At 52.1% G+C, this 27961-nt stretch overlaps 9 protein-coding genes across 9 annotated transcripts; 2 read left to right on the top strand and 7 right to left on the bottom strand.

Moving 5' to 3' along the window:
* Positions 1 to 4: 4 nt before the first annotated feature.
* Positions 5 to 2428, bottom strand: Triagg1_6186 (uncharacterized protein; the record flags this gene model as incomplete). The annotated part of the gene is made up of 2 exons (XM_062900782.1): positions 5 to 1670; positions 1737 to 2428. The coding sequence occupies 2 exons, from the start codon at positions 2426 to 2428 to the stop codon at positions 5 to 7; spliced, it is 2358 nt and encodes a 785-aa protein (XP_062754732.1).
* Positions 2429 to 2905: 477 nt separating this feature from the next.
* On the top strand, positions 2906 to 3475 carry Triagg1_6185 (uncharacterized protein; the record flags this gene model as incomplete). Its single annotated transcript, XM_062900781.1, has 1 exon — positions 2906 to 3475. One exon carries the CDS (start codon positions 2906 to 2908, stop codon positions 3473 to 3475), a length of 570 nt encoding a protein of 189 aa, XP_062754731.1.
* Positions 3476 to 4067: 592 nt separating this feature from the next.
* On the bottom strand, positions 4068 to 6497 carry Triagg1_6184 (transcriptional regulator family: Fungal Specific TF; the record flags this gene model as incomplete). The annotated part of the gene is made up of 8 exons (XM_062900780.1): positions 4068 to 4512; positions 4574 to 5031; positions 5093 to 5295; positions 5354 to 5667; positions 5733 to 5897; positions 5952 to 6164; positions 6231 to 6325; positions 6435 to 6497. The coding sequence occupies 8 exons, from the start codon at positions 6495 to 6497 to the stop codon at positions 4068 to 4070; spliced, it is 1956 nt and encodes a 651-aa protein (XP_062754730.1).
* A 1287-nt stretch (positions 6498 to 7784) lies between these two features.
* Triagg1_6183 (transcriptional regulator family: Fungal Specific TF) lies at positions 7785 to 9679 on the bottom strand (the record flags this gene model as incomplete). Its single annotated transcript, XM_062900779.1, has 4 exons — positions 7785 to 8487; positions 8537 to 9394; positions 9450 to 9541; positions 9602 to 9679. 4 exons carry the CDS (start codon positions 9677 to 9679, stop codon positions 7785 to 7787), a joined length of 1731 nt encoding a protein of 576 aa, XP_062754729.1.
* A 2375-nt stretch (positions 9680 to 12054) lies between these two features.
* Triagg1_6182 (uncharacterized protein) lies at positions 12055 to 14431 on the top strand (the record flags this gene model as incomplete). Its single annotated transcript, XM_062900778.1, has 4 exons — positions 12055 to 12422; positions 12503 to 13338; positions 13417 to 14055; positions 14142 to 14431. The coding sequence occupies 4 exons, from the start codon at positions 12055 to 12057 to the stop codon at positions 14429 to 14431; spliced, it is 2133 nt and encodes a 710-aa protein (XP_062754728.1).
* Positions 14432 to 15189: 758 nt separating this feature from the next.
* Triagg1_6181 (uncharacterized protein) lies at positions 15190 to 17031 on the bottom strand (the record flags this gene model as incomplete). Its single annotated transcript, XM_062900777.1, has 4 exons — positions 15190 to 15547; positions 15619 to 16514; positions 16578 to 16733; positions 16801 to 17031. 4 exons carry the CDS (start codon positions 17029 to 17031, stop codon positions 15190 to 15192), a joined length of 1641 nt encoding a protein of 546 aa, XP_062754727.1.
* A 1843-nt stretch (positions 17032 to 18874) lies between these two features.
* On the bottom strand, positions 18875 to 22334 carry Triagg1_6180 (CAZyme family GH37; the record flags this gene model as incomplete). The annotated part of the gene is made up of 6 exons (XM_062900776.1): positions 18875 to 19028; positions 19108 to 20986; positions 21053 to 21116; positions 21176 to 21363; positions 21714 to 21913; positions 22255 to 22334. The coding sequence occupies 6 exons, from the start codon at positions 22332 to 22334 to the stop codon at positions 18875 to 18877; spliced, it is 2565 nt and encodes an 854-aa protein (XP_062754726.1).
* Positions 22335 to 23676: 1342 nt separating this feature from the next.
* On the bottom strand, positions 23677 to 24531 carry Triagg1_6179 (uncharacterized protein; the record flags this gene model as incomplete). The annotated part of the gene is made up of 1 exon (XM_062900775.1): positions 23677 to 24531. The coding sequence occupies one exon, from the start codon at positions 24529 to 24531 to the stop codon at positions 23677 to 23679; it is 855 nt and encodes a 284-aa protein (XP_062754725.1).
* A 1135-nt stretch (positions 24532 to 25666) lies between these two features.
* Positions 25667 to 27181, bottom strand: Triagg1_6178 (uncharacterized protein; the record flags this gene model as incomplete). The annotated part of the gene is made up of 2 exons (XM_062900774.1): positions 25667 to 25847; positions 25932 to 27181. The coding sequence occupies 2 exons, from the start codon at positions 27179 to 27181 to the stop codon at positions 25667 to 25669; spliced, it is 1431 nt and encodes a 476-aa protein (XP_062754724.1).
* Positions 27182 to 27961: the final 780 nt, after the last annotated feature.

Genomic DNA, 27961 nt, shown 5'->3' with positions numbered 1-27961 from the left:
ATGATTACAAAGTACACTCCCTCAGCTTCCCCAGCCGCCCAATCTCATACTCGACCCATCTTCCAACGCCCTTCCGCCCAGGCACGAGGATGCTCCCCGGGTTCATGACGTGACACCCTTCATACGTGATGCAAAACGGCGGCGCCGTCGTATCGATGAGCGCCATGGCAGTGGGCAAGGGGTATAAATGCAGCGCGGAAGCGTAATCCCAGTGCACGGGGCGGGTAGACTGGCGAAAGGGAGAGAGGTAGCCCTGGTCGAGTATCGTCTTGACGAGCTTCTGGGCCGTTTTTACGTCGAGAGGAAGAGAAGAGGAGGAGGTACCAGCTGAGGGCTTGTCAGCGGCGGCCGAGTCAAGATCCATGGCGTCGTCCTCGGCAGCAGGTGACGCTGATGGGAAATCTTTTGGACCATCGAGAGAGGCATCGTCTTCTACTGGTGCATCATGTGTTTCGGCGGCGGGCTTGCGCTTGAGAGTTACCGATGTACGTCTCAGTCTGGCGGATATATCGTCCCTGAACAAGACAAGTTCGTGGTTTGGCCCGAAAAGCGACATTCTGCTTGGATTGCTCGCCCATACAGCAGAGCCCTGAATGCCCGTGTTGCCGGCTTCGGCGTTGGCCGTGGCAAAAGCGCGACGGATGCGCGAGGTGAACATTTCAGGAACAGGTTTCCGGGGCAGCGGCACGGAGGCGCCGCCTGTGAAGGAGGAGACCCAGCCATCGTTGTCGCCGGGAACGAAGACAAAGGTGGAGGACTGGAGAAGCGTGGGGAAGTCGGAAAAGGTAGAGGCAAGGGCGTCAAAGTACTCTTTGTACTCAATGCTGCCGCCGCTGCCACCTCGGGCCATGACGGCGTGTTGCGTGAAGTTGCCGGCCAGGACAAACGTGAGGGGCGATGTGCCTTCGGGCTCGGCGGCGTATAATGACAGGATCTTGCGGAGGGCTTGGAGGGCTCGCGGCTGGTCCAGGTTGATTTCACCAATGATGACGACGCGATTCCGCGAGGGCATGTCTTCTTCAGGGGCCGGCTGTAGCAGCCTTCTCTCCAGTCTTCGCATTTTGGATCCGACCGCACGCTCACTACCAACGCCGAGGAAGTCGATCCAGCCGAAGCCTCCCCCGATGGTCTGGTCATGATCGGTCCCATCGAGCCCACTGATGCCGAGAGTCGACTTACGCTTCTCGCAAGGGGGCTGTCCGATGAAGAATCCCTGGAATCGGCCACCAAGAGTGCCTCCAACGCCGCTGCTGCCGCTCAGGCCTTTACCAACTGATTCCTCCTCCTCCTCGTACACGCCATCTACAAGGACCATCATTCCTGGGCAAAACCATGCTGAATCATCCGGAATGGCAACCGCCTGTGAAACATCAAGGGCAATGGTGCCTGTCAGGTCACTTATGGCGAGGTCTCCCGTTGGCAGGATATTCAGCTGGCCTAGGAGCATGTGATTGCTCCCGTGCCGACCGAGCAAATTGGCGATGGGCGTGATTCTGAGAGATTGTTGGTTGGAGAGCGAGCGTTGCAGAGTATGTTTACGGGATGAAGTGACGGAAGAGGTCTGGAAGGATTCGTTTCGGAGGAGACGTTGGTGAATGACGTGGTAGCGGTTTCGGAAGACGATGGTTTTGTGAGAAGCTGGAGGTAGTAATGAGGGCTTGGCCGTATCTCTGTATTCTACGTGTTAGTTTGAATTGTGATGAAGGATTGGCAGAGGGCAATGTGGCCTGTCTCACCTTTCAAAGTGTTTCTTATCCACGTTGTAAAGGAGCCGCGGCTGATCATAGGCGTCAATGACCTTGAGCCAGGCGCGGGCATCGCTGGCGTCCTCGTCCTCGTCTGCCTCCTCTTGCACCCCCAATCCAGACATGCCAAAGCTGACGTTGCTGTCCTGCCGAGGGAGTGCCGTTGGCCTGATGCCGAGTCTGGTGTTGATTGTATCGCTGTCGTTGATCTCCAGCATGCTGTCCCCCCGCGGAAGCCCTCTGCCCTGGCCCATGATCTTGCCGCCACTCATATTCCCCTCCAGCGTCTTGAGGATGTCTTGCAGCTCCTTGCTCGCCCCCTCCACCATGACGCCGCCATTGCGATTCTTCCAGCTTCTCGCCACCTCCTCCAGCACTCTTTCTGCCAAGCCCTCCTCACGCCATCCCGAGCCGCAGTGTCGCCCGATGAAGGACGCAAGCTCCTGCAGCGCAGACGAAGTGAGCGTCAGCGAGTGCTTCTTTGTGAATGTGCGGAAGGCGAGCGGTCGGAGAGTCGCCGGCGGGAGGATGATGGGGAGGATCGCGGCTTTGGGGGCATTGATGCTGAATGGCTTCGGAGGATGGACTGGAGTTCCGAATGCCGGCGACGACGAGGGCGCCACGGACGACGATGGAATCAGTGGACGCTGCTTGCGGAAGATGGGGGCCGGTGTTTTGTCCATGGTTTGCTGCTGTCGAGATTACGAGGTCGAAGCCGGCATCGCATCAGAGACGGGATAGAATGGTCGAGACAGCAATTGCCCGGGCTTTAAGCTGATAGTGATAGCGATAGCCCATCTGAGCTCATCTATCGCGAACTTTTGGACTTTTGGAGGGGGAATCGCGTCGACGCGTCTAATTGATTTCGCATAGATGCATAAATGCGCATACCGGGGAGCGTGGGGTAAAGTCTGAGCTTGCCGGAAGCTCAAGCTCTGAATGACCTCATTGGCGATTAACTTGCTGGGCTATATTTTTTTTTTCATGTACTTCTCCCCCAATTCAAATCCGATTGGGACTTGTAAAATCGCAAACATGATATCAGCCAAATTTCGAATAGCTCACCAAAGCTCAAGAGTGTTTCTCAGAGCAGTGTCTACGCTGAAGAACAACTCATACATCGTCAGTCGCAAAGCAAAGCCCTTTTACACCGAGAACCGATGAGCTTACCAAATCCACATCAGAAAGTCTTTGACAATGCTGCAGCACCGTCGTCACATATCCTCACCTATCTAGACTCAAATCCTCCCTCTCAAACGCTTGCAATTGGCGTTACCACAGCCGTTCCCCCGACGCCTCATTCATTTACACAGAACCCAAAGTTTGTATCGATTCTTAACGAGGTCGTTTCTGAATACGGCCACCAAGACGAAGATGTGGTCGTGCAGGCGAAAGCCTTTGCCAGCCCAGGAGGATTCAATCTCGGGTCCGGTGGCTCATTCTTCCCCGGCCAGCACCAAGAGCGTCATCGAGGATCTTCCCGGAAGCAGGGAGGCGGCGGCGGAGCTGGAGGGGACGGAGCCGGAGGAGCGAGTGCGCAGGGCGGACCAGGCGGCGCAGGCCGAGGCGGGTTCGTTCATCTGAGCGATCGCAGGAATCCGCCTGACTTTGGCCGGATTGCCTGGCCGGAAGATATCTTGGGGAGCGTTGAAGTGGACGAGTCTGGAGAAGTTGTCGGAAAGCTTCAGCCAAGCGGGACGTACCGAATCGTGACGAATGAAGGAATGTAAGTTTTGGGCAAATCCAGCTGTTTTCCATCTTCCCCCTTTCTCTCTATGAGCTAACTTTGTTGTTCCAAGCCTTGGACTGAGCCCGTTCCTGAGAGGCAAGCTGATAGATAGGCTCCGTAAGGAGGAGGCTAAGGAGAGAGGATCTTAATGTCCATATTGCTTAGAGACACGGCTCGGATGTAGAATAGGAACAAAAAAAAAGCTAATGTGTATTTCGGATGACGAGTATACGGGACCAATCAACTCAACAACGTGAGCATGCTATGTTCCTTGGCTTAGGACCCGTCACGATGAAATCCAGTGGATTGAATGATGTTTAAGTAGCCGTCATCTACCAGATCTTCATCTACTAGATCTGTCTCCGTCTACTAGATCTATCCTCATCTACTACATTTGTCTCCATCTACTTCCGAAAGCGTCAGATGATCGACATCTCTATGGGTTTTCACGACGAGGCCATCGCCACACCCTTATGTATATTAATAACAGGTATATTTAATGGTAATTTATGTGGTCCTCCGCAACCAACATGTCTCAACCTCCATGGGCCGTTTCATCATTTAACAATTCGCCGAGTATCTCAATCCGTCCATCACGCAAAGGTGTTCATATCAAACCCAAACACCTCGTTCATATTCATGTCCCCATCCAACAAATCATCCCAGTACGACATATCCATCGGCACATCCCAAAGGCCCTGGTTCATCGTCTGGTTCACAGACATATCGTTGCTCCCCGCACCTTGTCCACCCAGAATCGCTCCCGGGGATGAGCTATTCTCGATTAATTTCCTCACGTCGCAGGACAGCCGGTCAAATGCCACCCAGTGTGGAGTCACTGCCGACCACTTTAGAGAAATGTCTTTTAGCATCTGTCGACAGTCGTCGAGGGCTTTTATGATTGATTGAGGTTCCGGGATCTGGTTTGTGGCTATGGAAGAAGCAGCGGCTTCGTTTTGGCCGCTGAGAATGTTTGATGTGTGGATTCCACAGTATAGAATCATGAACCCTGAGCGTAGTATATCTTGTATCCATGTCCTACAGAGGTCCATTAGTTGATTCATCAATTTAGAGCATGCTTGAATCGTTCGTCACATACCATAATGTCATCTTGACACCCTTAGCCAACAGAGTTTGGTAAAGGAAGATAATTTGAACGGCTGGGTCTAAGCAATGCCTGAGATATGTCACATCAGGCTTAAACAAATGCGCCTCCTGCCCGGTAGGCACGACTAATGTAGAGAAAATAAAGAGCTTCTCTCGATGAAAGTTGACTTCCATGTACTCTTTTGTCAGAAAGATACATGGAGAATGAGAGATGGTGCTTGTTTCTTCGTGTAAAAGGCGCCACTGTTCGAGCTCTGCATAGAGGAGAGTAGCGGCCTCTGCCTTGGCTTGGAAGCTGTCGTTTGTACGTCTTGCGTAGAGCTGTTCGCGGACCTTTGTCGAGATTCTTCGCAGTTGAGATTGTCGGATGAGTACAGCAACCTCGGCTCCATTAGGTATACTTGTGTCAAGCCCCTTTTCCAGGTCATCTAGACAGACGTAGTCGGGCATCTAAACTCATCAGTTTTGCACGCAAGCAAATACAACGCCGCCAATCTCCGAGCATACCCACCTCAACGGTAATATCATGATCCGCAATTGCTATAGGCCGTCCCAAACCGCATGCAGCAAATCGCTCCTGGACGTAGCAGCACCAAAACAGCCGTCTGCGCCTTTGTTCGGTTACCGCATCTAGCGGGTTGGAGGGAGCCCTATGGTATCCGAGCTGAATACACGTCCTCATGGCCTGTCTCGCGAGTTTCCATCTGCTACCGACTAGATGAAGAATATGAGTCAATATAGCTTTCCACGATTTTCTAGCTGGGTCACTTACTCCCAGTAGCGTGCTGGTGAGCGAAAACAAGGAGTAGCAGAGTGTTTTGTATTTGTGTCTCGCCATCTGTGAGTGACAAGACCTCTTCGGCATATTGCATGGCGGAAGCATAGTAATGGATTGGAGATTTACTTGATGATGGTCGTCTCGAAAATGGTAGCCCAACAGCAAAAATCATGAATAGCTGGTACAAGTCATTTTTTCTTTCCAAGGGGGAACTCGAGGCAGAGCGATTGTCATACAAGCGTTCAATCTGCTCGTATGCCCGACTTTTACTCATAAAAGGAGAGACCCTGTGGAAGCCAATCTCAAAACTGAGAACTATGTATTAGCGGATTGACCGTGTCTCATTTAATAGAATGATATGTCAAAAACTCACTAGGCATCAGTCAGATCACAGGCCTCCGAGAGAGGTGGTAGGTTGTCCTCGTCACTCAACGAGATTTCAATGCCATCAGTTTGAGGCTGCAGCAGTGACCCTGCTTGGAATCCAGTTCCCTGGGAAAAGTGCGTGGACAGCGCGGCTGCTACTAGGTGTCCAAGGCTTGAAGCCTATCAGTCTAAAGGGCATTCGATATTTGATAAGAAGCTGGCTCACCTAAATATACTGCCGTCGGTGAATTTGGGAGTTCCTGTAGCTTTGGATGAAGACCCGGCAATAGATCTGACGTTTGGCGAGATGCCGTGCCCTTGAAGCTCAAGAGGAGTCGAGTCATTGGTGCGTACGGCCTGCGCAAATGGTCTGTTGCCTTGAGCTTCAAGATAGGCGGCTCGAAGATAGGCTGCTCGCGCCTTTAAGTCTTCGATGTATCTAAGAATCCATGAGCAATCACCGGTTTTTTTACATGGCATGATGTGCTGCGAGATGCCAGCTCACCCTCTCTCGTATTGCTCCCCCGAGACCGGATCAATCTCGATGCAGGAAGTCTTTGCGCGGTGACAGTTGGAGCAGACTCGAGCATCTTTATCGCACTTGAGAGTGATGTTATTAGTTAGAATGTCAACTTCGAATCCGAAAGAGTGAAACGGAGAAAAGAAGCTGAGTGCATTGCTTTGTTGGCTCATTCCATTCGTTCATTACCTTGAGCTTCTTAGCACGACAACGCGCGCACGCGCCAGAAAAGTTGGTAATCTGACGAGGCATGCTCACAAGATGCCGACAGTATTAGGATCTCGCATCTCCAATGCACAATTCGGATCAAGCAGAATCCCCTTTCAGCGAGATGTTCGAAGCGGATGTTGGCGAGGCTGCTCCGACATACGCCGCTGCAGCTGACCCTCGAGCTTAATCACTTCAAGCCACTAAAATGACAAGGGCACCCATAACATGATAAGCCTGGCATCAGTGGCGGGTGGCGTCTTGTCCTTGTCCTTGTCCTTGTCCAAACGCCCCCGTTCCCGGCAGCACTTTGGAGAAGAAAAGCGAAAGCTGGGAGTGAACAGTTTGACGACGAGGTTGTGCCAGAAACATGCCTCCAAACAAAGGCAGAATCCATCACATCACAGCATCTGGCGAGATGGCCGAGTTGGTTATGGCGTCAGGTTAAGGCTACCTTAACAGCAATTCCTGGTGGAGCAATCCGCGTGGGTTCGAGTCCCACTCTCGTCAAGACATTTCTTTTTGCGTGTTTCATCTTTTTTTTTGGCCATATCTACTTACAGCCTTGCGTCTTGCAGAGGGCTTGACAAACATACAAAGAGTCCGGGGTTGTCTGCTTCTCGTTTCTGGAGTTTGCTTTATCCTTATTACTTCCTTTTCAATTGGGGTGGCTGGAGCTTCTCCATTCAACCATGACCATGGCCATCCATCCAACCATTAAACCAGCACAGCTAATCCGTAGATTCCCGAGATCCAGCTGGGACTATTATGGAGCAACTCCCGGAGCTGCGTCCGCTTGAAAATCGCTGCTGGCGGACAGGTTTCCGAGACTTGCCTATTTAGGAAACCTTGGTGGAGTTGAATCCGCACAGCGTCCGATCTTGAGGATCCTGAAGAGACACGACGATGGAACAAAAGGGTTCAGGAAAGTGTAAAACATAATGTCTTTGAAGAGTCGTAATTTGCGACTTCTTGAAGGAATCAATTGCGGCTGTTACATGAAAGAGTAGAGTTTCCTGATGGTGATAGGTTTATAGTATAAACTTGACTCAGCACCACAACGAAAAACAAGCGTAATTGGTTTAGTGGTAAAATTCTCCGTTGCCATCCGAGCAACGTCGGGGAGCCCTGGGTTCGATTCCCAGATTACGCATTATAATAATTTTTTGCCTGTGTTTCTTCCTTTTTGGTCCCTGTCCTGTTTTGAAATGCTACCTAAGAGCATGTAGTTGAGCATCTCAGGTTGTCTGGCTTGAAAGAAAGCAGTGTCACCACTGTCAAGGATGGACAATGTAGTGGATAAAACTTTTGTGTGTATTTGAGAGAATCCCCTTAATGGGAAATACCCATGCCAACAGACATCAGGGCATTCCTGCAGAATTCGTACAGATCACTGCCATCGAGGAAGTCGATATTATGCCGAGAATCGACGTCAGAAGTCGCCATCTGCGTGAGCACCTTGTTCACAAGCGCTTTGTGCGGGTATAAACCCGGAAATCTAGTGCTGATAACGGATAAAATCATCTCAGCCAAGGACAAAGTCTGAGAAATCTGGCTTATCCTCTGTTTTTGAGGTAGCCCGCCGCAAAACAAGAGTTGTAACAGCCCAAGCTGGAATATGCTGTATCCCGTGATCCATGGCAAGGCGAACCACGTGGAAACTGAATTTTGAAGGACGGCCAGATGGTCTTGTACCAATTTGCCCCTGTCTTCAAGTGCAGATCTGGCTCCAGCCGACCTATTTATACTCTGAGTTGCGAGATGGAGCCCGAATATCTTTGATAGATACGATATCTCCCCTTTATGGTTCAATATTCTGCGACGCAGGTATTCGTTATAGTACGATAGGTAGCCCGCACCATCGTTCTGGAAGCTGCCGCAGAGCTCATATGCCCAGCTGAACATCTCCACCAGAGTTAATCCTTCGGACTCGGAGGTACAGATATTCGGAGGTTTCACTATGCATGTCTCCCAGTCGGAGGAAATGTCGCGATTTTGGATGCTCATTGGCAATCCCAATGCGGAGCTAACACAGCTGAGATATGATTAGTCTTGATACCGCACATTGGACGCGAATTTCTCACAAGTCAAGTACGTAAGATGCCTGGAATAGCTTCGCTCCATCTCCATCTGCCGCTGCGGTTCCTCTTGATTCAGGCTGGAGCTGATGATATCCCATAACAATGCAAGCTTGCGTGACAAGATCCATCAGGTGCCACGAGCTGCCTGTGCCGGGATCAAAGAGTGAATAAATGGCGAGGAGGAGGAGAATCTGCGCAGTGGTAGCAGATTCGTCGTAAGAATATTGGATTTCCATGGCGCGTATAAAATAATCGGCCGAGTTGCGTGTGTCAAAGGCAGCTGACGACTCTATTGGAAGAATGGCCCCAATTGAAATGATGAGATGGAACATGACGCGGTCCCCGAGATTTGTACTTTGACTGCCGACCGTGACTTTGTTTAGTACGCTCTGAACTACAGCTTCAGAGACAATCGGGAAAGTCGGATGGATGTAAGAGAAGTATTTGCTGGCATAATAGACTGCAATATCATAGTCCAGATAGTCGCCCGTCCCATTGGGTTTTGAGTAAATAGAGGCGTCATATGATGCTAATAAGCTCTTCTTCGGGGTGAGATCTAGTATACCACGAGGATCACAATTTGCTAGTCGGAGTGCCCTGCGAGTCATCTTCTGCAGGCTGTAAAGTTCGCCGCGGTAAAGAGACACAGTCTCAACTTCTCTGAGAACATCCAAATCAACAGTGTCCATGGATTGCTCCCTTGAAGCTATCGATGAGATGGAGGCTTCAAACGGCACGGGAGTTGGGTCAACCTGCTGTTGAAGGACGGCGGGGGTTGGATGGAGCGCTGTTGTAGTGGTCTGTAGACGTGATAACTGAGCCTCAAGATTCGAGATTTCCTTTTCAAGACTCTGGACAGCTCTGCATGATGGAATTAGGGCATTGCGGTAAGCTGATGGCGAGACGTGATACTGACCCTTCTTGTCCATCGATGCTCTTGATGACTTGCATGACGCAGTCCAGACCTCGTCTTATGCACGAACCGCAACGAGGGACTTGGCGGTCGCACTACAACGCATTAGTTCTCAATGATATAGAGATGGGTGGATAAGTTGAAGAATAACCAACCTTTCTCTTCCTCCGTCTGCAGTTTTGACATGCAAGACCACCACGCGGAGAGTCTACATTTTCAACAGACTCGCTCATTGTTGACCGTTTTGATTAGGCGTGAAACAAAGAAGTTTCAAGACTAATATCACGTTGAGATGAGATTAGTGAGCGCAAGGAAGGATGTCTCAGAAGATTGCCTCTTGTTCGCGTCTGCCATTGCCGGGTAGGTCGTCGCGAAACGTTATGCGAAGAAAGAAGAAGAAAAGTTTCAGTTTCTCAATCCAGAGAAGTCATGGCCAGAAATATTTCCCTCCACAGGCAACATATGGTAACAAGTCTTTGTTTTTTCCTTTTGTGAATAGATGAGCCAAAAATATTTTTTCTCGAGGAATCATAACGAATAAGTGCTGGGATGGTTGAAGTGATTAATAGAATGTCACTGACGCTGCGGAGGGCTGGAGCCACCAAATCATCTCGGATCAAAGTCCGCCCCGATTCAGGAAAGCGGATTCAGACCCGAGGTGGCCCGGTTCGCTGAATTTGAAGTCGCGGTTGTATGGCGATGTTGATCTTGAGCTTTCACTTTGGATCTGTCAACTGGCATAACAATTCTCACATCAAGATCTTCGTATGTGTTATCACTCGGAACATTTTTCGCGCATGATAAGGGAGGTGCAAAGGTGAAGGTAATGATGGAGTATTTGCTTATTATAGTCACCCACGCAACATAGTACCTCTCAACAGCTTGATACATCGTCAAGCTGCATATATACTTGTGTTCTTATTTTGTGTCTATTCATACTAGGCATTTACCAATATGTACTTGAATTTCTTTTTTGCCAAGCCATTTGCTATGAATTATTCTGAAATTTGGTAACCATGTACAAAACATTATTTGCTTCAGGGTAAAGCTTGCAGCCGTCACTGGCATTGGTGTGTGGATCACAGAACGGCATCGTTGGAAAGATCAGAAATCCCTTATAAGATAAAATAAATCTCCCCTGGCCACACCGGATCAACCGGCTTCCGAACGGTTCCTTAGCTCAGTGGTTTAGAGCGAGAGATTGCAGTTTCGCGCAGTCATCTCTAGGTCGCGTGTTCGATTCACGCAGGAACCTCATATTTTTGCTCTTTTTTAATGTAACCAACTTTTTTTTTTCAACCTCGCTAACGATGCAGTTATTTTTCTTCATCTAAACTGCCCATAGCCTCATCTCGCCTCAAATTCAACCTGTCTAGGTTTAATGGCCAAGTTCCTTTGGAGCCATCGTGGCGAGGAGCGAGCAAAAGTCAAAAACGGGACGGCACGTTGTGGCAGGGCAAAACGGCTTTTGGCACCGGTGTTGCAAGTCTCGAATCAAAGAAAAAAAAAAAAACACCCGACGGCGCGTATCGGAATGCCGCCAAGTCGTATGACAATTGCTGAGTGGCAACGCCATGATGATGGAGTTATCAGAGACCAGACCAGACCAGACGTGAACTCATCCGTCTCGGCTCGCCATAGACAGCCCAATCAGAGCGCATGGCAGTGGCAGGAATGCGATACATCTCATGCAGGTCTCAGGCTAATGGCTGATGGAAGCTGTCAGCGGGCGAGGCTGCCGTTACGAATAAATGGCAAAATGGCATTGACAGCATGTGAATGTGATGGGGGCCGACTAGACGGAACAGCCACCGTTCAGTCATGTTTCAATGGCTCGATTTTGTTCTTGTCTTGTGCCGATTGCGGTTTGATGTGTTGCTTCACCTCTGCGCCATATAATTACCGGGTATGAGCAAGTACCAGGCATGTACGAGTACCTCAGCCGTGTAAATGGGCTCTCTGCTTCCATCTCGTCTCAAGTTCCCACAGTACTGATACTCTGCTTCCAAAACCTGCAGCTCTGATCTGAGCTGGAACACTGCGGCATTCCACTGGGTTCAATGATTCAATCCATTCATGTAGTTAGTACTAATGCAGCTCTGCTCTGCCCAGCTGAGAATCCTGGCGCATAATCCGCTGTAAGTTTAGCAGTTCCTCAGCCCGGCCACGGTGGCGGCGTGTCGACAGCGCTCAACCCACCATTTAGCACTCCAGCTTGAAGCGAGCAGCCCCGAAGCCTCTAAAACGGTGCCCTGTAACTGCTCCAACCGTGGCAGCTTTTGTCCGCTAATTCTCCTCGCGGTGGAGCCCTCACACCCCCCTAGCGCCTGTCCCACGGCTGGCCTGCGACCTGTAATTTTCCGGACTTGGTAGTGACGTTACCCCTCCATCTCGACCGGGCAGACTCTACGCACAACTAACTCTCGCTCCACCATTGCCAAAGCCAGCGCCAGTCATTCTCCACGCCTGGCTTTGATTGATTGATCTGATTGACCGCGCATCTGAGAAACACAAATATCCATCATCCTTACCGTACCCTTGACCAGCGCATATAAATAAACCCCCCCTCCAGCGAGCGCCCAGCCTCCTCCTCGTCCCGCCGCCCGCCATGGCCCCCCGAGGCTTCGAGGATGAGGAGCTGACCATCTCCATGTCGTCCACCCACGTCCGCCGGCACCAGCCGCAGCCGCAGCAGGAAGATGTCGCGACGGCGCCCAAGAACATCGCCCGGGCCGATCAGCAGCCGCAGGAGAAGAAGTCGCGGGCCGAGCAGCGCATCGGCGCCTACACCGTCGTCCGCACGCTGGGCGAGGGCTCCTTTGGCAAGGTTCGCCTGGCCATCCACAATGGCACCGGCCAGCAGGTTGCTCTCAAGATCATCACCCGCAAGAAGCTCATCAGCCGCGACATGGCCGGCCGAGTCGAGCGGGAGATTGAGTATCTCCAGCTGCTCCGCCACCCGCACATCATCAAGCTGTATGCCACTTCCACTCCCTCCTCCCGGCCCTTCAATTCTTGCCACAATTCTTGCTAACCTGCGTGCTCCTCTCGACTAGGTATACCGTCATTAAGACCCCGGCCGAAATCATCATGGTGCTTGAGTACGCCGGTGGCGAGCTGTTTGATTACATTGTCCAGAACGGCCGCATGAAGGAGGCAGAGGCACGCCGTTTCTTCCAGCAGATGATATGTGCTGTCGAGTACTGCCATCGCCACAAGATCGTCCACCGAGATCTTAAGCCCGAAAACCTGTTACTGGATGAGAATCTCAATGTCAAGATTGCCGATTTTGGTCTCAGCAACATCATGACCGACGGCAACTTCCTCAAGACGAGCTGTGGCAGCCCCAACTATGCTGCCCCTGAGGTCATCGGTGGAAAACTCTATGCCGGCTCCGAAGTGGACGTGTGGAGCTGCGGTGTTATTCTCTACGTCCTGCTTGTCGGCAGGTTGCCCTTTGACGATGAGCACATCCCCAGCCTCTTTGCCAAAATCGCAAGGGGTACCTATAGCATGCCCCAATGGATGCCGGCGGGTGCGGCCGCCTTGATCAAGGGCATGTTGGTTGTCAATCCCGTCCAGCGAATGACCATTGACGAGATCAGGGCTGACCCGTGGTTCAACACCGACTTGCCCACGTATTTGCAGCCTCCCGTCGAGGAGTTCTTCCATACTGGGGTTGATCCTAACAAGGCAATCCAGAAGAGCGATATTGCGCCCAATGCTCCCGAAAAGGTGCAAGAGAAGCTCCACAATGAGGTTACAGAAAAGATTAGCAAGACCATGGGTTACGGCAAGGACGATGTCGAAGAGGCTCTCCAATCCGAGGAACCCTCAGCAATCAAGGATGCCTACATGATTGTCCGAGAAAACAAACTCATGCTAGCAAATAGTGAGTCCATATCCTTCGTCCCCCACTAACATGCCGCTTGTTTGTAACCAAGCCAGCTGGATACTAACTGCCTTCCAGATCCAGAATCTGGCCTCACTGGTGAGGAAGGCAGTCCTATGATGAGCATATCTTCCACCCGATCCGCCATCTCACCCGGAGGCACATCTCCTCGCCCATACGTCAACAAGGTCGGCATCCTGCCCAGCAGTCTCCCCGCCTATCACAAAGATTACATGGAGAGGGAAAAGAACGGAACCGATCACGACCCTCTACCCCCAGCTATAGCTATTAACGATGAGCTGCCCGCTACTCGAACGGAGGCCGAGAAGGAAGAGGCGGCACGTCGTCTAAATCCTCACGCACGCAATGCTCTACGCATGGACGAATCTAGTAAACGTCCACAAGGAATGACACCAATCAGTACACCCGCCAAAAAGCCCAAGCCCGTGCGCTGGCAATTTGGCATCCGGTCTCGCAATGCGCCGTGGGAGGCCCTCCTCTGTATTCACAAAGCGCTCCATAAACTCGGTGCGTCCCATCTCCGCGATGAGGGCTACGACGAGGCACACGGCAGAGGGGGCGATGACGCTACAAGCCGTGATAGCAACTTTGCAAACGGCGTTCCTTTGGCACGCAAGTCTAATGACACTGATCCTACCAAGAGGTATAAACTACCTGCGGATCCGTGGCATATCCAAGTCAGATGGCCATCGTCAGGTAAGTCTTTTGAGTGAACTTTCAACTCGCCATGCAACGCAATCTTGAAGAATCTGTAATTCTAACGAATCGGAACCAATGATTAGACATTCAAAGAGAGGCAGAACGCCAAGAAGGCCCCGAGAGCAAGGGCGGGTCGCCAGACAGCTTCCACGTCTACTCTCCCGAAGACCCGACTTCGCGCAAAGACTTTGTGGCCCTGCACATGGACATTCAAATCTATGAGATGGAACAGGGAGTCTATCTTGTGGACTTCAAGTGCTCGGGCTACGAGACCCAGGACGGAAGGCTGCTTGAGGAGAAGGAGGTCACCAGCCCGTTCCCCTTCTTGGACAAGGCCGCCAAGTTGATTATGCAGTTAGCTGAGGCTGACTAGGCTCGGCCCAGGATCGCTGCGTTTCTGAACGACTTTTGTTCGTGGAGTATTGCCTGGCTGACTGGCGTCTTGAGGGGTGCTTTGGCCGTGTTCCAAAGAGAGTGGAGAGGATAACAGTCGCGCGCGTGGCCTCCAGAAATGCTCGTTGCTCCCCCCCTTTTTATCCTATGCTGCTGAGCTTTTTTCCTTTTGACTGCTTTCTTTTTCTTCTTCTTCTCGGGGGACAACGTTTTTCTAGGGGGAATATGCGACTTTTAGGAATCACACATTGATGCTCTGTACAGACGAGACGCCTCTTGTTTGCTAAACACTTTTGTTCTTCTTGGTTTTTGCTTCAACGTCCGTGATATTCTGGGTGGGCGTCAATGGTTAGACTGGGGTGCGCAGCATTTATTGTCCGCGCCAACAGGGAGCGAGGGCGGGAACGGTGGTAGCTGGTGTTTCGACGATGATGAATCAACGTTCAACGCCAATAGCATGCTGAGTGCGGTTCAGGGTCTTTTTTTTTTCCGGGGCCGTTTGCATTGCTGAATCTATGGGAAACAGTATCAACTACAAGTACATATTTTAATGTGTAACATTTTTTTTCTCTTTCATTTCTGTTCCGGCGGCGGTCAATCTTTTAATCCCAAATCAAATGACGTTGCGTAATATCCAAGAAACTAAAACCAATGTACTCCTCTCATGCTCTGGAACAGGGTATAAAGATTGGCGGAAAGGGTTTTGAGGGAATGAGACGAGAGACAATGAATGTCCCCTTAATGGAATTGGTCCTCAGTAACTCCTTGACCCATGGCCGCCGTGGAGCTCACTCCGCCAGTCACCATCTTTTGCAGCTCATCGACGTAGTTGGCTCCGCTCCACTTCTGGTGCTTGACAACGTCGACGCCCTGCTCCATCTCGGGCTCCTGGACAAGCTCACCATACGCGCGCATGCCGTGAGAGGCGTATGCGCGGGCGAACTGGTCACTGATGAGGGCGGTTGTGTGTAGACCAGCAAGAGTGATAAACTGCCAGCAGTAGCCCAAGCTTGCAAGTCGACGGATGTAAGTCTCCTGCTCGTCACGAGGCATGGCAGTCTTCCAGTTGAAAGAGGGCGAGAGGTTGTACGCGAGCCTATTTACATATTCGTTAGATAAACAACATAGAATTATAGCAAAGGGGGAGAGGGGAGAGGGTAGATTTACTTCTTCTCAGGCCAAACAGCGTGGACACCGTCGGCAAACTCCTTGGCTTGAGCATAATCGGGAAGCTTGCTCTCCATCCAGACAGCGTCACAGAAGGGACCATAAGCAATGGCACGGTTGATGGCGCAGTCACAGCCACCCTTCAGGCGGTAGTAGCCCTCTCGGGTACGAGGAGCATCCCAGTCGAAGAAGACATCCTGGCCAAGTATACTCTTGGCGAGAGCACGAGACTCGGCGTTACTCTTGCCCTTGGCGCGAGCAAGGTAGTCACTCTTGACATTGGCTGCGTTGGGGACAGAGCTGGCCTCAATAGCGGCAACAACAGCGTCATCAAATCGTTTTAGGCCAGCAGAGGCAACCCATTCGTCCTCGATGCGCTGCAGCTCATCACCAGTCTTTCCGCTCTGCTCGGCGGCAATCATAAGGTCGTTCAAAGGTTGCAAGTTGGAGTTGGTAGAGCCAAGGATGAAGGCATGGTCACGAGGATCAATGGTGGTGGTGATGAGAGTTGCAGCCTCGGCATCGGTACGGGCGACGGCAATGAGGTCGGAGCCCATGATATCGGCTTGAGCACGAATGGCAACTAGACGATTGATGTGTTCACTAATGGGGACGAGAACCTTGCCGGCCATGTGGCCACACTTCTTAGTGCCGGGAGCCTGGTCTTCAATATGGATACCGGCAGCACCCTTCTCGACAAAGAGCTTGGTGAGCTTCATGACGGCAGTCAAACCACCATGGCCAGTATCGGCATCGGCGATGATGGGTCGTAGATAGTCAATGTTGGCCACGTTGGCACGCTGAGCCTTAGGGATACTCAAGCGTTCCTGACGTTGCTTTCGATCATGGAAGAGCTGGGCCGTGAAGAGATGACCAACCTTGTTGGGCACAGTGGTCTAAAAGGAAGGAAATCAGCCAAGATGGTTCTTGTGTACATGTCCAATGATCGAGAGTCTTACGTATGGGTAGTCTGCCAAGTCAGGGCCGGGCTCATCTGACGCAGAGGCAGTTGAAGATGATTGCCAGCCAGAGACGTAGACGGTGTCGAGGTACTTGGCCATCTGAGTGACCATTGTAGGTTCTAAGCAGCCATAGGTATAGCTAGCATCTTTGTTCTACATCTTCCTGTTAGCAGACCGCCTTGGAGACATCGTCATGGCGAAAATGACTTCAATGACTCACCTGGAAACGGTTCTCCAGGATATTCCATAGCTTCTTGGCCTGGGCATTACTGGGATACTCAATTTTCAGATGCCCTCTCTTAGAGACGATCTGCTCGGCGGTGAAGGGACGCTTGGTGTGCCTCCATCGTGAATCGCGCCACCAATCTTTGACCTGCTGGACTTCTGCGAGGAAGAGATCATCTTCCTTGTCTGGATTCACAGCCAGCGTCACCATGTTGTTGGAAGCCATGATGAATGATGCAAGTGGTTACTGCTTGTTAAACAAGGAATGAATCAAGTCAATTGAATAGAAGATGAGGAAAACAAGGAGATCCAGAAGACAAAGCACACAACCAAAGTTGCTTCAGATGAGGAACAATGAGGAAAAATGAGGAAAAATGATGTAGAAGAAGGACAAAAGAGGAGGAGGGACTGGAAGAAGTTAAAGTTTGAGCCGAGTCATAGGCCTCGACCCGTGCTCTCTCACACAACCCATCAAACGCGGCGTCTAGTCATGGCTCCGAGTCCAGCCACAACAGCAGCTGTCTCTCCCTTTCCCCCCTTGCAGTATCACCTCGGATCTTGGAGTCTGACTCCCACGGCTGCCACTCCACTCGCCCTCTGAGCGCCGGAATGGCCCGACACCTCAGCGAGGCCCCAGCCACTTAGACGAGGTTTGGAGACTTGAAGCTCGGCAGTCGAGAGGGCTACGACGCATATGCCAGCCCTCCGGCCCCCCTTTGCAGCTTAGACAGCGTGACGTGACCGAGCTTCACTGCTGTCAGGCGGAAACGCCACAGGCGCTGGCAAGAGTTCAGATGCGGTGCGGCTCCAGCTCGGCTCAAAGGGAGCTTCAATATCGATGGTGTGGGTTAGCCGCCATTGGCCGAGATGCCGACGAAGTCAGCCGTCGGCCCCGCGTTGTCGAGTGTGGCCTCCATGTGTCCGTTAGTCTGGCGTATAACAGCTGAGTAGTTCCAGCCGGTGCTACGAGTTTGAGAAGTCTAGGGAATGCAGAGAAGAAGAAGAAGAAGAAGAAAAATCACCATTTGATACAAATATTCTATCTCTTGCCCTTTTCTTCTCCTTCTTTCCCTTCCCGGTCCTTCCCTTCTTACCTTCCCTCTCAACAACATCCTCTCCTGCTCAAACCTGCGGCCGTCCAGGCGTACCTTCTTTCCGGTTTTAAGTGGCGAACCACTCCACAGCACGCTCAAATCGGCAATACGCCAGCCAATCCACTTTCCCCACGGCCCACCGGAACTCGTTTTGCATGTGAAGTGACGCATCTAGATTCTACTGTACATCCAAGTGAAATGCTCCAGCTGATAAGGGCTTATCCGTGTAAAGAGGCGTGCAGTAGAAGAGAGAGGGCCAAAGGCAAATACTATGCGCATCTGGTTCTCAGTTGAACAAAATCGATAAATGGTAAAACTATTCTTCATCCGTGGATAGTACGTGTGAATGTTTGATCGCGTGTTCTTAGCTGAGTGGCTCCAAGTTTAGGCATGGTAACTGCATCTGCATTGTATGGCGATATGGTCATGCAGCAGTAGAAAAGACTCGGAGCTGGCTCGGTAAAATGATCAACCGCAACATCACCGGGCTAGTCGTACAGCAGCAACCCACAGGCTGGTGCAATTCATGGCGAATATGGCTCCTGCCCCTCGAGTTTACACAGCCGAGATATCATCTATCCATCCTACTGCGAGAACCCATCAAGCTCATATCACATGGGATTGATTGCATTAATACGCCCGCGAATCAGCTGCATGATGGCCCCCCTCATGAGGTGTTCTTTGATTTCTATAGGGATAATTAGCTACTATCAACGAGTATCTACAAGGTTGGTCGGACAAAGGCGTTTCAAACAACGTCATTTTATTGCTTGCTTTCTGTTTTACTGTCTTATGTGTTTCTGTTGACCCATGGGCTGCCAGGGCCGTTCTCACGACATTTCTAAGTCGACCTGTCTCCAGTTTCTTCATATTCCCCTTTCAGCCTTGGCGGCGTACTGGTGACATTCTTCTAGCCGCTCATCGTATCGTCTCGGGACAGCCGCCGCTTCGGTATTGGTCTCCGAATCAACAATGTCACGTCAGAGTCAGGCCGGCCAAGGCTCGTTCGTTGTTCAGCTCAATGGCCCTGATAAACGTTTCGTACGGGGTCAACGTTCCCAGTGCTCGTCGCATATGCGCATTCACAATCTGGAGTCCGTAAACGTAACTGGCATTGACCCATCCGAACCTATTGCGCCTTTACGTTAGCATCCCACAATGGCATCCATGCTGTGCCAACACAGCGGCAGGGGTTGCACGAGACTTACCCTTCCTTCGCAACGCCCTTGAAGTCCAGGCCTTGGTTTCCATACTCGGCGTCAACACGATGAGGGTCAACCGGACGTGTGACGTCGTACTTTTCAACCACTACTCCGTTGAAGTCGACAAACGCCTTGGTGATCATGAAGAGCCATTTATAGGCGAGGCGCTCAGCTTCCTCGGTGAAGCTGTACCGAAGCAGGCCAGTCCAGGCCAGCATCTGCTGCGGAGCCCAGCCGTATGGGTAATCCCACTGCCGGTTGGGGCGTTCCAATCCAATTTCGCCTCGAGACTTCTCCGTTCCAGCCACCACTCCACCAAACATCTCGAACCTAGGCAGGCCCTTCTTCACCAAATCGGCCGCCTGCTTGGGCGTTGCAATTCCAGCCCAGAGCGCCCACAAGGTCGTGGCAGTCTCATACGTGCACCTCTGTCTCTTGGCTGTATCGTAGTCAAAGAACATGCCCTCCTCTTCGTTCCACATCAGCTTGTCCATTGTCAACTTTCTCCGCTTGGCACGGCGGTCCCAGACCGCCGAAGACACGGACTCGCCGGGCTGGTATGGCGTTCCCTGGCAGAACTCAGCTGGAATGACCAACTTGTCGCCAAAGAGGCTTCGAATGGTCCGTCCGATATCTGTTTCATACTTGAACAATAGAGAGTTGAGGTCGATAGTGGCAAGATCGGCACAGATGCCCTCGAGACGGTACGATGTGTCGTGACCAGATTCGCGGACTGCACGATCGTGCAAAAAGTACTCGTCAAGCTCAGGCTCTTTGATCTCGCCATAGTTGTAGGCTCGGACAAACTCCTCAAACTCCATCTTGTGCTTCTCAATGTAGGGCTTCAAGATGTGCACGAAGTGGGTGGCCTCCGTCTCGGGAGGCACTCCTAGACCCTCTGGTCGGTACCTCGAGAGGCCCGTCACCGGGTCTAGCCGAGGCTCGCTGGTCCAGACACTGTGATACTCCTTGATGGCGGCGAGGATAGCTCGTCTCAAAAACTCCTTTGAATCCGGCTCATGCTTAATCTTCTCATATACTCGAAGAGCCATGTCCGTCAGGAAGGGAGGCTGAGATCGGCCAAGATAGTAAGACCGAGTGGCGTTGAGAATCTTGCCATAGTGCTCGATGCAGAAGCAAAAGTTGAGCACCATGGACTTGGCTAGGTCGACCCTTTCATGGATCAACAGGCCGAGAGACTCCATGTAGCTATCCCAGCCGTAAAGCTCGTTGAAGCGGCCACCGGGGACGACAAAGGGAAGCCCCTTCAAGCTTGTCGTCTTGTTGCCTAGTTCATCTTCCTCTTCTACCTTCTCCACGGCCACGGCCAGCAGACCCGGCTTGTCGTTCATGTCGCGAATCAACTCTGGCGTGATCTTCTCCGGCAGTTGCTGGACGTCCAGACGGAGCTCTGGTCTGTCGGCAGCAACCTTTTGATAATACTCATACTGTTCCGGAGCTCCAATTGGGACATAGATTCTCGGACGAGGGTCGTCTGTCCAGTCCTTGGGGTCACGAGCCGCAATCTCAATACTAGATGCGTCAATCCGTCTTGTAAGACCGTCCCAGAAATGATCTCGGATCAAGCGGGACAAACGATCAACAGGGTTCTCGTTCAAACGACCTTCATCAAGAATGATTTGCTTGCGGCCATACTCCTTGGCCAATGTCAACTCCTGCAGGAGATTGGACAGCATGTAAGTTCCTCGGACTTCGAATCGGTTGTGGCCAGCAGAGGCAGCTGTTCTCAGAGAAATGACTTTGGGGCCATTATCCTCAATCGTGATTTGCATGTTTCCGTCAGTGTCCTCCTGGTTCTTGAGGATTTCCAATGTGGCATCAACTTGAACAAGAAACCGGCGGCCCGTTTCCATGGTGCTCTCGTCTACATAGCCATGGTTAAAATCTTGCATGTTCCGCCTCTCTATTGAGATTGGAGGAGAGAACTAACCGTGGCTTCCGCGTCTGAACGGCTCCTGTGCCCCCATTCTCTCCAACTGCTTCACCAAGCTATTCTAAAGCAAGTCCCATTAGTATCGTCGTATTTCTCCCCTCTCATCGATTAAGCACCTACCTGCGAGTACGTTCGAGTTCGGACTCCATAGCGGTTACTGTGACGCTCCTCGGAAGCGTAGTACGTCTTTGCATCATCGTACACCCCGTACTCCTCAGAACCGCGAGAGCGGTGGCCGGAAGTGCCTTGCATATGGGAAACGTTATCGAGTCGGATGGATTGGCTTGGCTTGGCCGTGATGATGGAAGCTATCGGAGGGTATCAATTACTCGTACGGCGGTGGCGGTGTCGTGATGGACCAGTAGAAGAAGAGGCCGGAGAACCGCAGCAGCTCTGTTCCAACAGTCCCGGGGGATGATAAATAACTGTCAGGGCTCTGGAGGTGACACCGATGGCCGGTCTGGAGAAGTCAGCAAACAGGAATGTAAAGTACAGGCTACCCGGGCTCGCATCGCATCAGGGGGGTCACGAGCGTGGGCGAGCTCCCATCTCCGTCACCACCCAACCGTTCCAGGTATCGCAATGACCACCACTACAGCTTGCATGGACCCTGCGGGGCAGACATCTTGGGCGGCCAAGGGGCGAAGCTGCTACGTACCGGTACGCAGCGGCAGGGCGGGAACTGGCGCGCCTGCAAAGTAGTTGTAGGTATTGTCGATGGGGAGATCGGGTAGGATGCAAACGACGGGCTGTGTGTAATAATGATACAACTGGGCGAAGGACAGGAGTCGAAGAGACTTGATCGACGGAGGGGGGGGAAAGGCAGAGGATGTTGGCGGTTGCATCAACCCGACGCTGCTGCCAAACCAGTTACGCAGCTGTGGGTTTGAGCTGCTCGCTGCTCAACTCAATTCGTTCACCGCCCACCCCACTGTGGCTCCTGCACGGGATGCGTGTCCGTTAGTACAAAACATTTCATGTCCACTACAAACAAGTCCGGGTCATCAATCAAGTCGAAAAGTGACGATATGACGCATGGCCGCCGTGCCGGCCAACAAGGGCCCGCTGATAGTGACATCGACAGCTGGAGCCCCCACGTTTCGGCCCCTACAGGGCGGTGGCCCCCTTTCGCCAGTGACGAATTTACAGGGCTCGCAAGCCCAAGGGTCCCCCCTCATCAGCAGTGTGCAGTTACAGACAGGTCTGCACGGTCAGGTCGGGTCGGGTCAGCGGTACTGCCGGGATTGATGACCTCGACTCTCCGTAAATTGCCCTTCATGGCCGCGCTGAAGCCCGCTAGAAGGTCCAAATCTACCCACAGCGGTCCACCGTTTGCGGCAGCACAACACGATTACAGCAGAGCTAAATCTCACGGAGCCGATGGATTGCCGAGCAAACGACCGAACGCTGAGAGCATTGGTTCTTTACTTGTACAGTATGCTCGATAAACAGACGGAGAGCGAGTGGCATATGAAATTACATGTACTCCTTATAAACACCATTTATTAGTAGTGTGCTTGTTTAGTGTACTGGTGCTCCCACGGCATCCCGCCCAGGGGCTTGCACCGGACTTGCGTTCCCCCATCCTTCCACCCTCCTTAGCACAAGGATTCCAAGACCAAAAGGGAGAAAAGGGGGGGATGAAGATGAAAACACGAGCCTCACAAGTACTCTCTACTTCGCGCCGGACGGGTTGTTACCTGTTATGCTTACGGCGCTCGTACAGCGCATCACGCCCGGCATCAGCCCCCTTGCATCTGGCGATGGCCTCCTATGCTCGAATGCTGCCGCCAAATGTTGCCCTTGGACCAGCTCGGACTCATGACACATCAGCCTACATCTACACCGACTGCGCGTCGTACCTGTACATGTATGAGTAGGCGTCTTCATGCCGTCAGCTCATCAAGTCCGGTTACGCATGTTCAAGTTTCAAGTGCCCAATGTATGACAGGCTGCCTAGGTACATGCGGATAAATGATGTACAGTCACGAAGGAATGAGGAATTCAACAGTCAGATTCAATCTCACCACTGCAACCTCATTGCCGACCTACTCGTACGGGCAATACTATTGCTAGTCCCCTGAAGGAGACGTTCGAATACAAATGGCCCGATCGTTCCACCGACGCTGCCCCCAGCAGTTAGTAGTAGCGCACAGTTTCAAAAGAAGAGAACGCCTCTTCGACACCCCAATTTTGCTATTCAGCATCCCAAATAACAAACAATACTAGATGTAAGAGGACTATAGTTATAGTAGTAAATACTGCAAATATATAACTATAGTAGCAGTCACTAGATAAATGTAGATCTAGTAGCAGATATCTTAAAGAAGCACCAAGTATATAGTACCAAATATCATGACCAGAGAGAATCCTAAAACATCTGCAGTCAACCGCTCTATAGAAGAGCCCCTACTGCTCACAAGACGCACACAAAGATCAAATTGCGTCATAGTATTAATGCTTCGTAGACTATCGGAGCACCTGTGTAGAATCAACAAGAGCCAAAGCATGATAAAACGAAAGACAGAACTGCGGTTCGGGGTATTCCTCTTTACAAATGTCCATGCAAACAAACGCCAACAATGGTATCTCATGAATGATATTTTCCACGCCCAGCGACATTATTCGCCCTGCTGTTGAGCCGGTCTTGGTCTGGCCGCCAAGCGGTTCCTGCGCTTTGCAGCAGTTTCCGCATCCCAAAGGCCAGCAAAGACGGCCTCACACTCATCCTCATCCGACGAGTCAAACTCAATCTCGGTTTGCTCGTCATCGTCTTTTTTCGCCTTTTCTGCTTTTCGTTCCGCTTCGTACATGAGCTCCTGGCCCTCGGAAATGGTGGTGTCCTCCCAGCTCCGCTGTGTCACCACCCGTTCCGTCTCCAGGATAAACTTGCCCACCTTGTACTTTTGTGATTCTTCCTTGGCATCCACGTACTTCCACCCGAGCTTGCGCGAGCATATCCCGCAGCAAATGTCCGCCACCACATGCCATCCCGTGACCAGCTGTCTATTCTCGTTCTTGCCAATGCGGACGTTCAACAGCGACGAGCCTGCCGGCAGAGGGGTGATTAGATACGCACGGCCGTAGCGACCCGTGAATCCCTTGGAAACGATTTGAGACGTAAAGGCAATGTCCGTAGCACAGCTCGAACAGCGGAGCGTATCTGCCGCCGTCCGCGAGAGACGTCGAGGCCCTGCCGTGCTTCTCAGCTTGTTGAAACCCAAATCACCATCCGGGGGAGAGCCGTTGGGTGTGGTCACGGCCGACGAAGCGTCATCGCCACGGCTACTGGACGGTTCCGACCCTGTTGACGACGTCGACGATGCAGAGTGGCGGCGACGCCCAGGAAATGCAAACTTGAAGCTCGGCAGGAGATAGTTGGGGAAGATCGGCTTGGTGGCCGAGATGCCGCTCTCTCGCACCATGGCCCGAATGTCGTCTTCGAAAAAGAAGGCCTCCCAGATGCCGCCCGCCATAGAGCAAGCAATAATGGATGTCCAAGCAGGTGGAAGAGACGAGATGTTTGGTGGAAGAAACAGTAAGAGGCACAAGGGAATGAGGACGAAGACGGGAGGTGCTGCAGTAGTTGCAGAGCTTCCACGGATGGCTCGAACTAACCGCCGACACCGCCCAAACTCTCTTCGCGTTGGAGCTCACCTGCTGCCCGTCTGTGTGTAAGTGTCTGACGAGTACCGCTGTTGATGTGATTGATCAACCGCTAAACTAACCCCGCAGACAAGGCCTTGCTCTCTTTTAGCACGGCCAAGGGATTCTGTCCAACCCAACCGTCTTTTCTTCTGTACGGAGTACTAGCGAAGCGATTAGGTTCAATGATACCCAACCGGCCAACTTCGGAATCATACGTCACTGTATGTCCATCCGCCTTTATTCATCTCTCCCGCAGCCACCAGCTTTTACTACAAGTCCATACAAATCATCAGCATGGCTGTATTGAAGCACCATATAAATTCATCTACACACGTATTATCTCGCAAATCACACAGTCTACTGTACTGCTTGAGCTCTTTGAACCTCCCGCCCGCCCGGTCGAGGGTCATGGGGCTGTCAAATGCCCTCTAGTGATTAGCGGCGTCGGTACTTGTCTCTGACTTGCTACCAGTCGATCAATCAAAAGCCCAGCCGAGCCAGTGATCCATCCATGCGCGATTGTCCACTAACTGGGCCGCTAGCCGGAAGCCGCGGCCGCACAGATGGGGAGGCTTGGGAGGGGCACTAACACGAGATTGGGGCTGCTAATAATCGCGGTGAGGAACAAATATTTACAGACAGAAAATCCGATTGGCATGATTGCACCTAGACAATTGCACATACTTAAAAATGGCTTCATTCCGGGTAGGCATTTATCGACAACATCGGTTCCTGCATCTTCTAGCTCTTGGGGTCTCTGGAACAAGATGTCACGTAAATAAACGCAGAGAGATAACGCTGCGTATGACGAAGGTGTGGAGAGCCGACAAGTTTTCACACATCATTGCGATTCTTCATGTCCGGAATCAATGTCCTACGATTTCGTAACGTACACGCTTTTGCTTCCAATGCATCTTGATATCTTGATTTGTTTATTTATTCCGTCATTCATCCCGTCCCGAATTATTTCTGGGGCTCCTCGGCGACGTAGTGCAGGTAAGCACCCAGCAGCTTGATGCCCTCAATGTAGTTGCGTTTGTCAAGCTTCTCGTTGATGGAGTGAGCGCCGTCTGTTGAGCTTCCCATGGGTAGCAGCAGGACGTTCTTGCCTGTGGCCTCCTCAAAGGTAAGGGTCACAGGGATACTGTAGTATGATGTTAGTATTTGGTAACAGGAGTCGGATGGGCAGGAAATGAGGCTCATGGGAATATAAAAAAAGAAGACTCACCTTCCACCCTCACGAGTAAAGTCGGGCTCGACGCCCCAGACACGCTCAACCGCCTTGGCAGCGGCGGAAAAGTTCCAGTGCTTTGGTGAGGCAACCCACCACTTGCCGGTGTGCTGGGCATAAACCTTCAGAGTGTTCTTGCTGCCAAGCTTGGCAAACTCCTCCTCGACATACTTGTAGACAACGGAGTTGGTCGTGTCAATGTCCATGTCGGGAACAGTTCGGATGGAGAACTTGCCAACGACCTTGGCAGGAATGACAGTCTTGGCGCCAGGGGCAGAGAAAGCACCCTCGATACCGTGAAGAGAGAGCGAGGGGTATCTCCAGCGAGCCATCAGGGTGGGCTTGGTGTCCTCGTGGATGGTGGTGGTGCTGCCCAGAGACTCGTGCAGGTTCTCCATGGTGAAAGCAATGCTTTCGTAGAGCTTCTCCTCATCAGCAGTCACAGGAGCAACCTGATCCGAGATGCCAGGGATCAGGATGTTGCCCTTGGAGTCAACAAGGGAGCCCATGACGCGAACTAGATCGGTCATGGGTTCGTGGGCCTGTCCGCCAAAAACGCCGCTGTGCAAATCGGCGCCGGGGCCAGAGACCTCGATAGAGTAGTAGTTGCAGCCTCGGAGACCATAGGTCAAGCAGGGCTTCTCAGTTCCGAGCCAGTAGTTGTCCGAAATGCAGACGGCATCGGCATCGGCGAAGAACTTCTTGGCCTCTTCCTTGATCAAATCGTCGAGACCCTCAGATCCATACTCCTCCATACCCTCAAAGCACATCAACAGGTTGACGGGGAAATCCACGCCAGCCTTCTGGTGGGCCTCGATAGCGTTGAGCCAGCCCAGGACAGGTCCCTTGTCGTCGGTTGAGCCACGGCCGAACATGCGGCCCTTGTCATCGACCGTGAGCTCAAAAGGCTCGGTCGCCCAACCGTCGCTCTTCTCCGCAGGCTGGACATCGTAGTGGCCGTAGACCAGGATAGTCCGCTTGTTCTTGTCGTTTCCATATCGTCCGAGGACAACGGGAGGCAGGTCGAGATGCTCCTTGTGAGGCTGCTTGCCAAGCGGGCGAAGCTCAACCTCAGCACCCAGGGACTTCAGCTCATCAGCCAGGAAGTGACCCATGCGGACGACGTCAGGGCGGCGAGCGTCCTCGGCCGAGATGGAGGGGATGGCGACAGCCTTGCGCAGACGCTCGATGAAGGCATCTGCGCTGCTGTCAACCTGGTTAAAGAAGCTGTCGAGTTGGGGCGCCATCTTTCTAGCTTGGTGTGCACGGATCGAGTCGGTGAGATACGGTCGAAACGAAGGAGTCGCTACTCGAGGACTCTGTGTGAATTGGGAAGAGAAAGGCTTGATCCTCGTCCAGATTTGTCGAGGGCAGCGGAGCGAAGTCATGAAGAAAGATGGTGCGGGGCATGTCGCCCTACCTCTTGCAGTACGAAGATACACGCACTTCTGCTGGCTGCACAAGCTTCACGCGGCGGGGCAGATTGGAGGGGAACTTTTTTTGGCGAGCCGGTTACCAACGGCAGCTGCTGAGGAAAATGGGTGCAGATACCGTGGGGGTACCTACACGACGAAGCTGCTGCGAGGTCTCATCGTCACTCAACCACCCACATTATGTGGGCAGACACGCGCAAGGCTTAGTGGTCCAAGTACCGTCCAGGTTACCCCCGTCGTTTCTCGTCGCCCATTACTAAGCCTTCTTCAAGACGGAGTTTCGGCACGTGAGCACCCCGGCGCTGGGGGAAAGTTTCGCCGGCAAAGGCAAACGCTGCCGGTTCGTTACGAAAAAGTGGCCTGCACTCGCTAGGTATCAATACGCGCTCTCCCATTAATAATGGACTAACGGTCCCCATGCCTCCGCTTCTCTTTTTTTCTCCTCACCTCTCCTTCTCCCTGTTTGCATCACGATCCATCGTCCTCCCATCGAAACCATCTCCGATCCATCGACGATTTGCGCCCCAGGCGATTGTTCGCTCGCCGTCTATCGATTTTCGTCGCGCTGAGCGGTGGCTTCGACGGGTTCAAAGC

The sequence above is a fragment of the Trichoderma aggressivum genome (assembly GCF_033847375.1).
Source record: "Trichoderma aggressivum f. europaeum strain CBS 100526 chromosome Unknown scaffold_024, whole genome shotgun sequence".
Taxonomy (NCBI): Eukaryota; Fungi; Ascomycota; class Sordariomycetes; order Hypocreales; family Hypocreaceae; genus Trichoderma; species Trichoderma aggressivum.
Note: the sequence above shows the minus strand (reverse complement) of the source record. Positions and strands in the feature narration are given on the sequence as shown.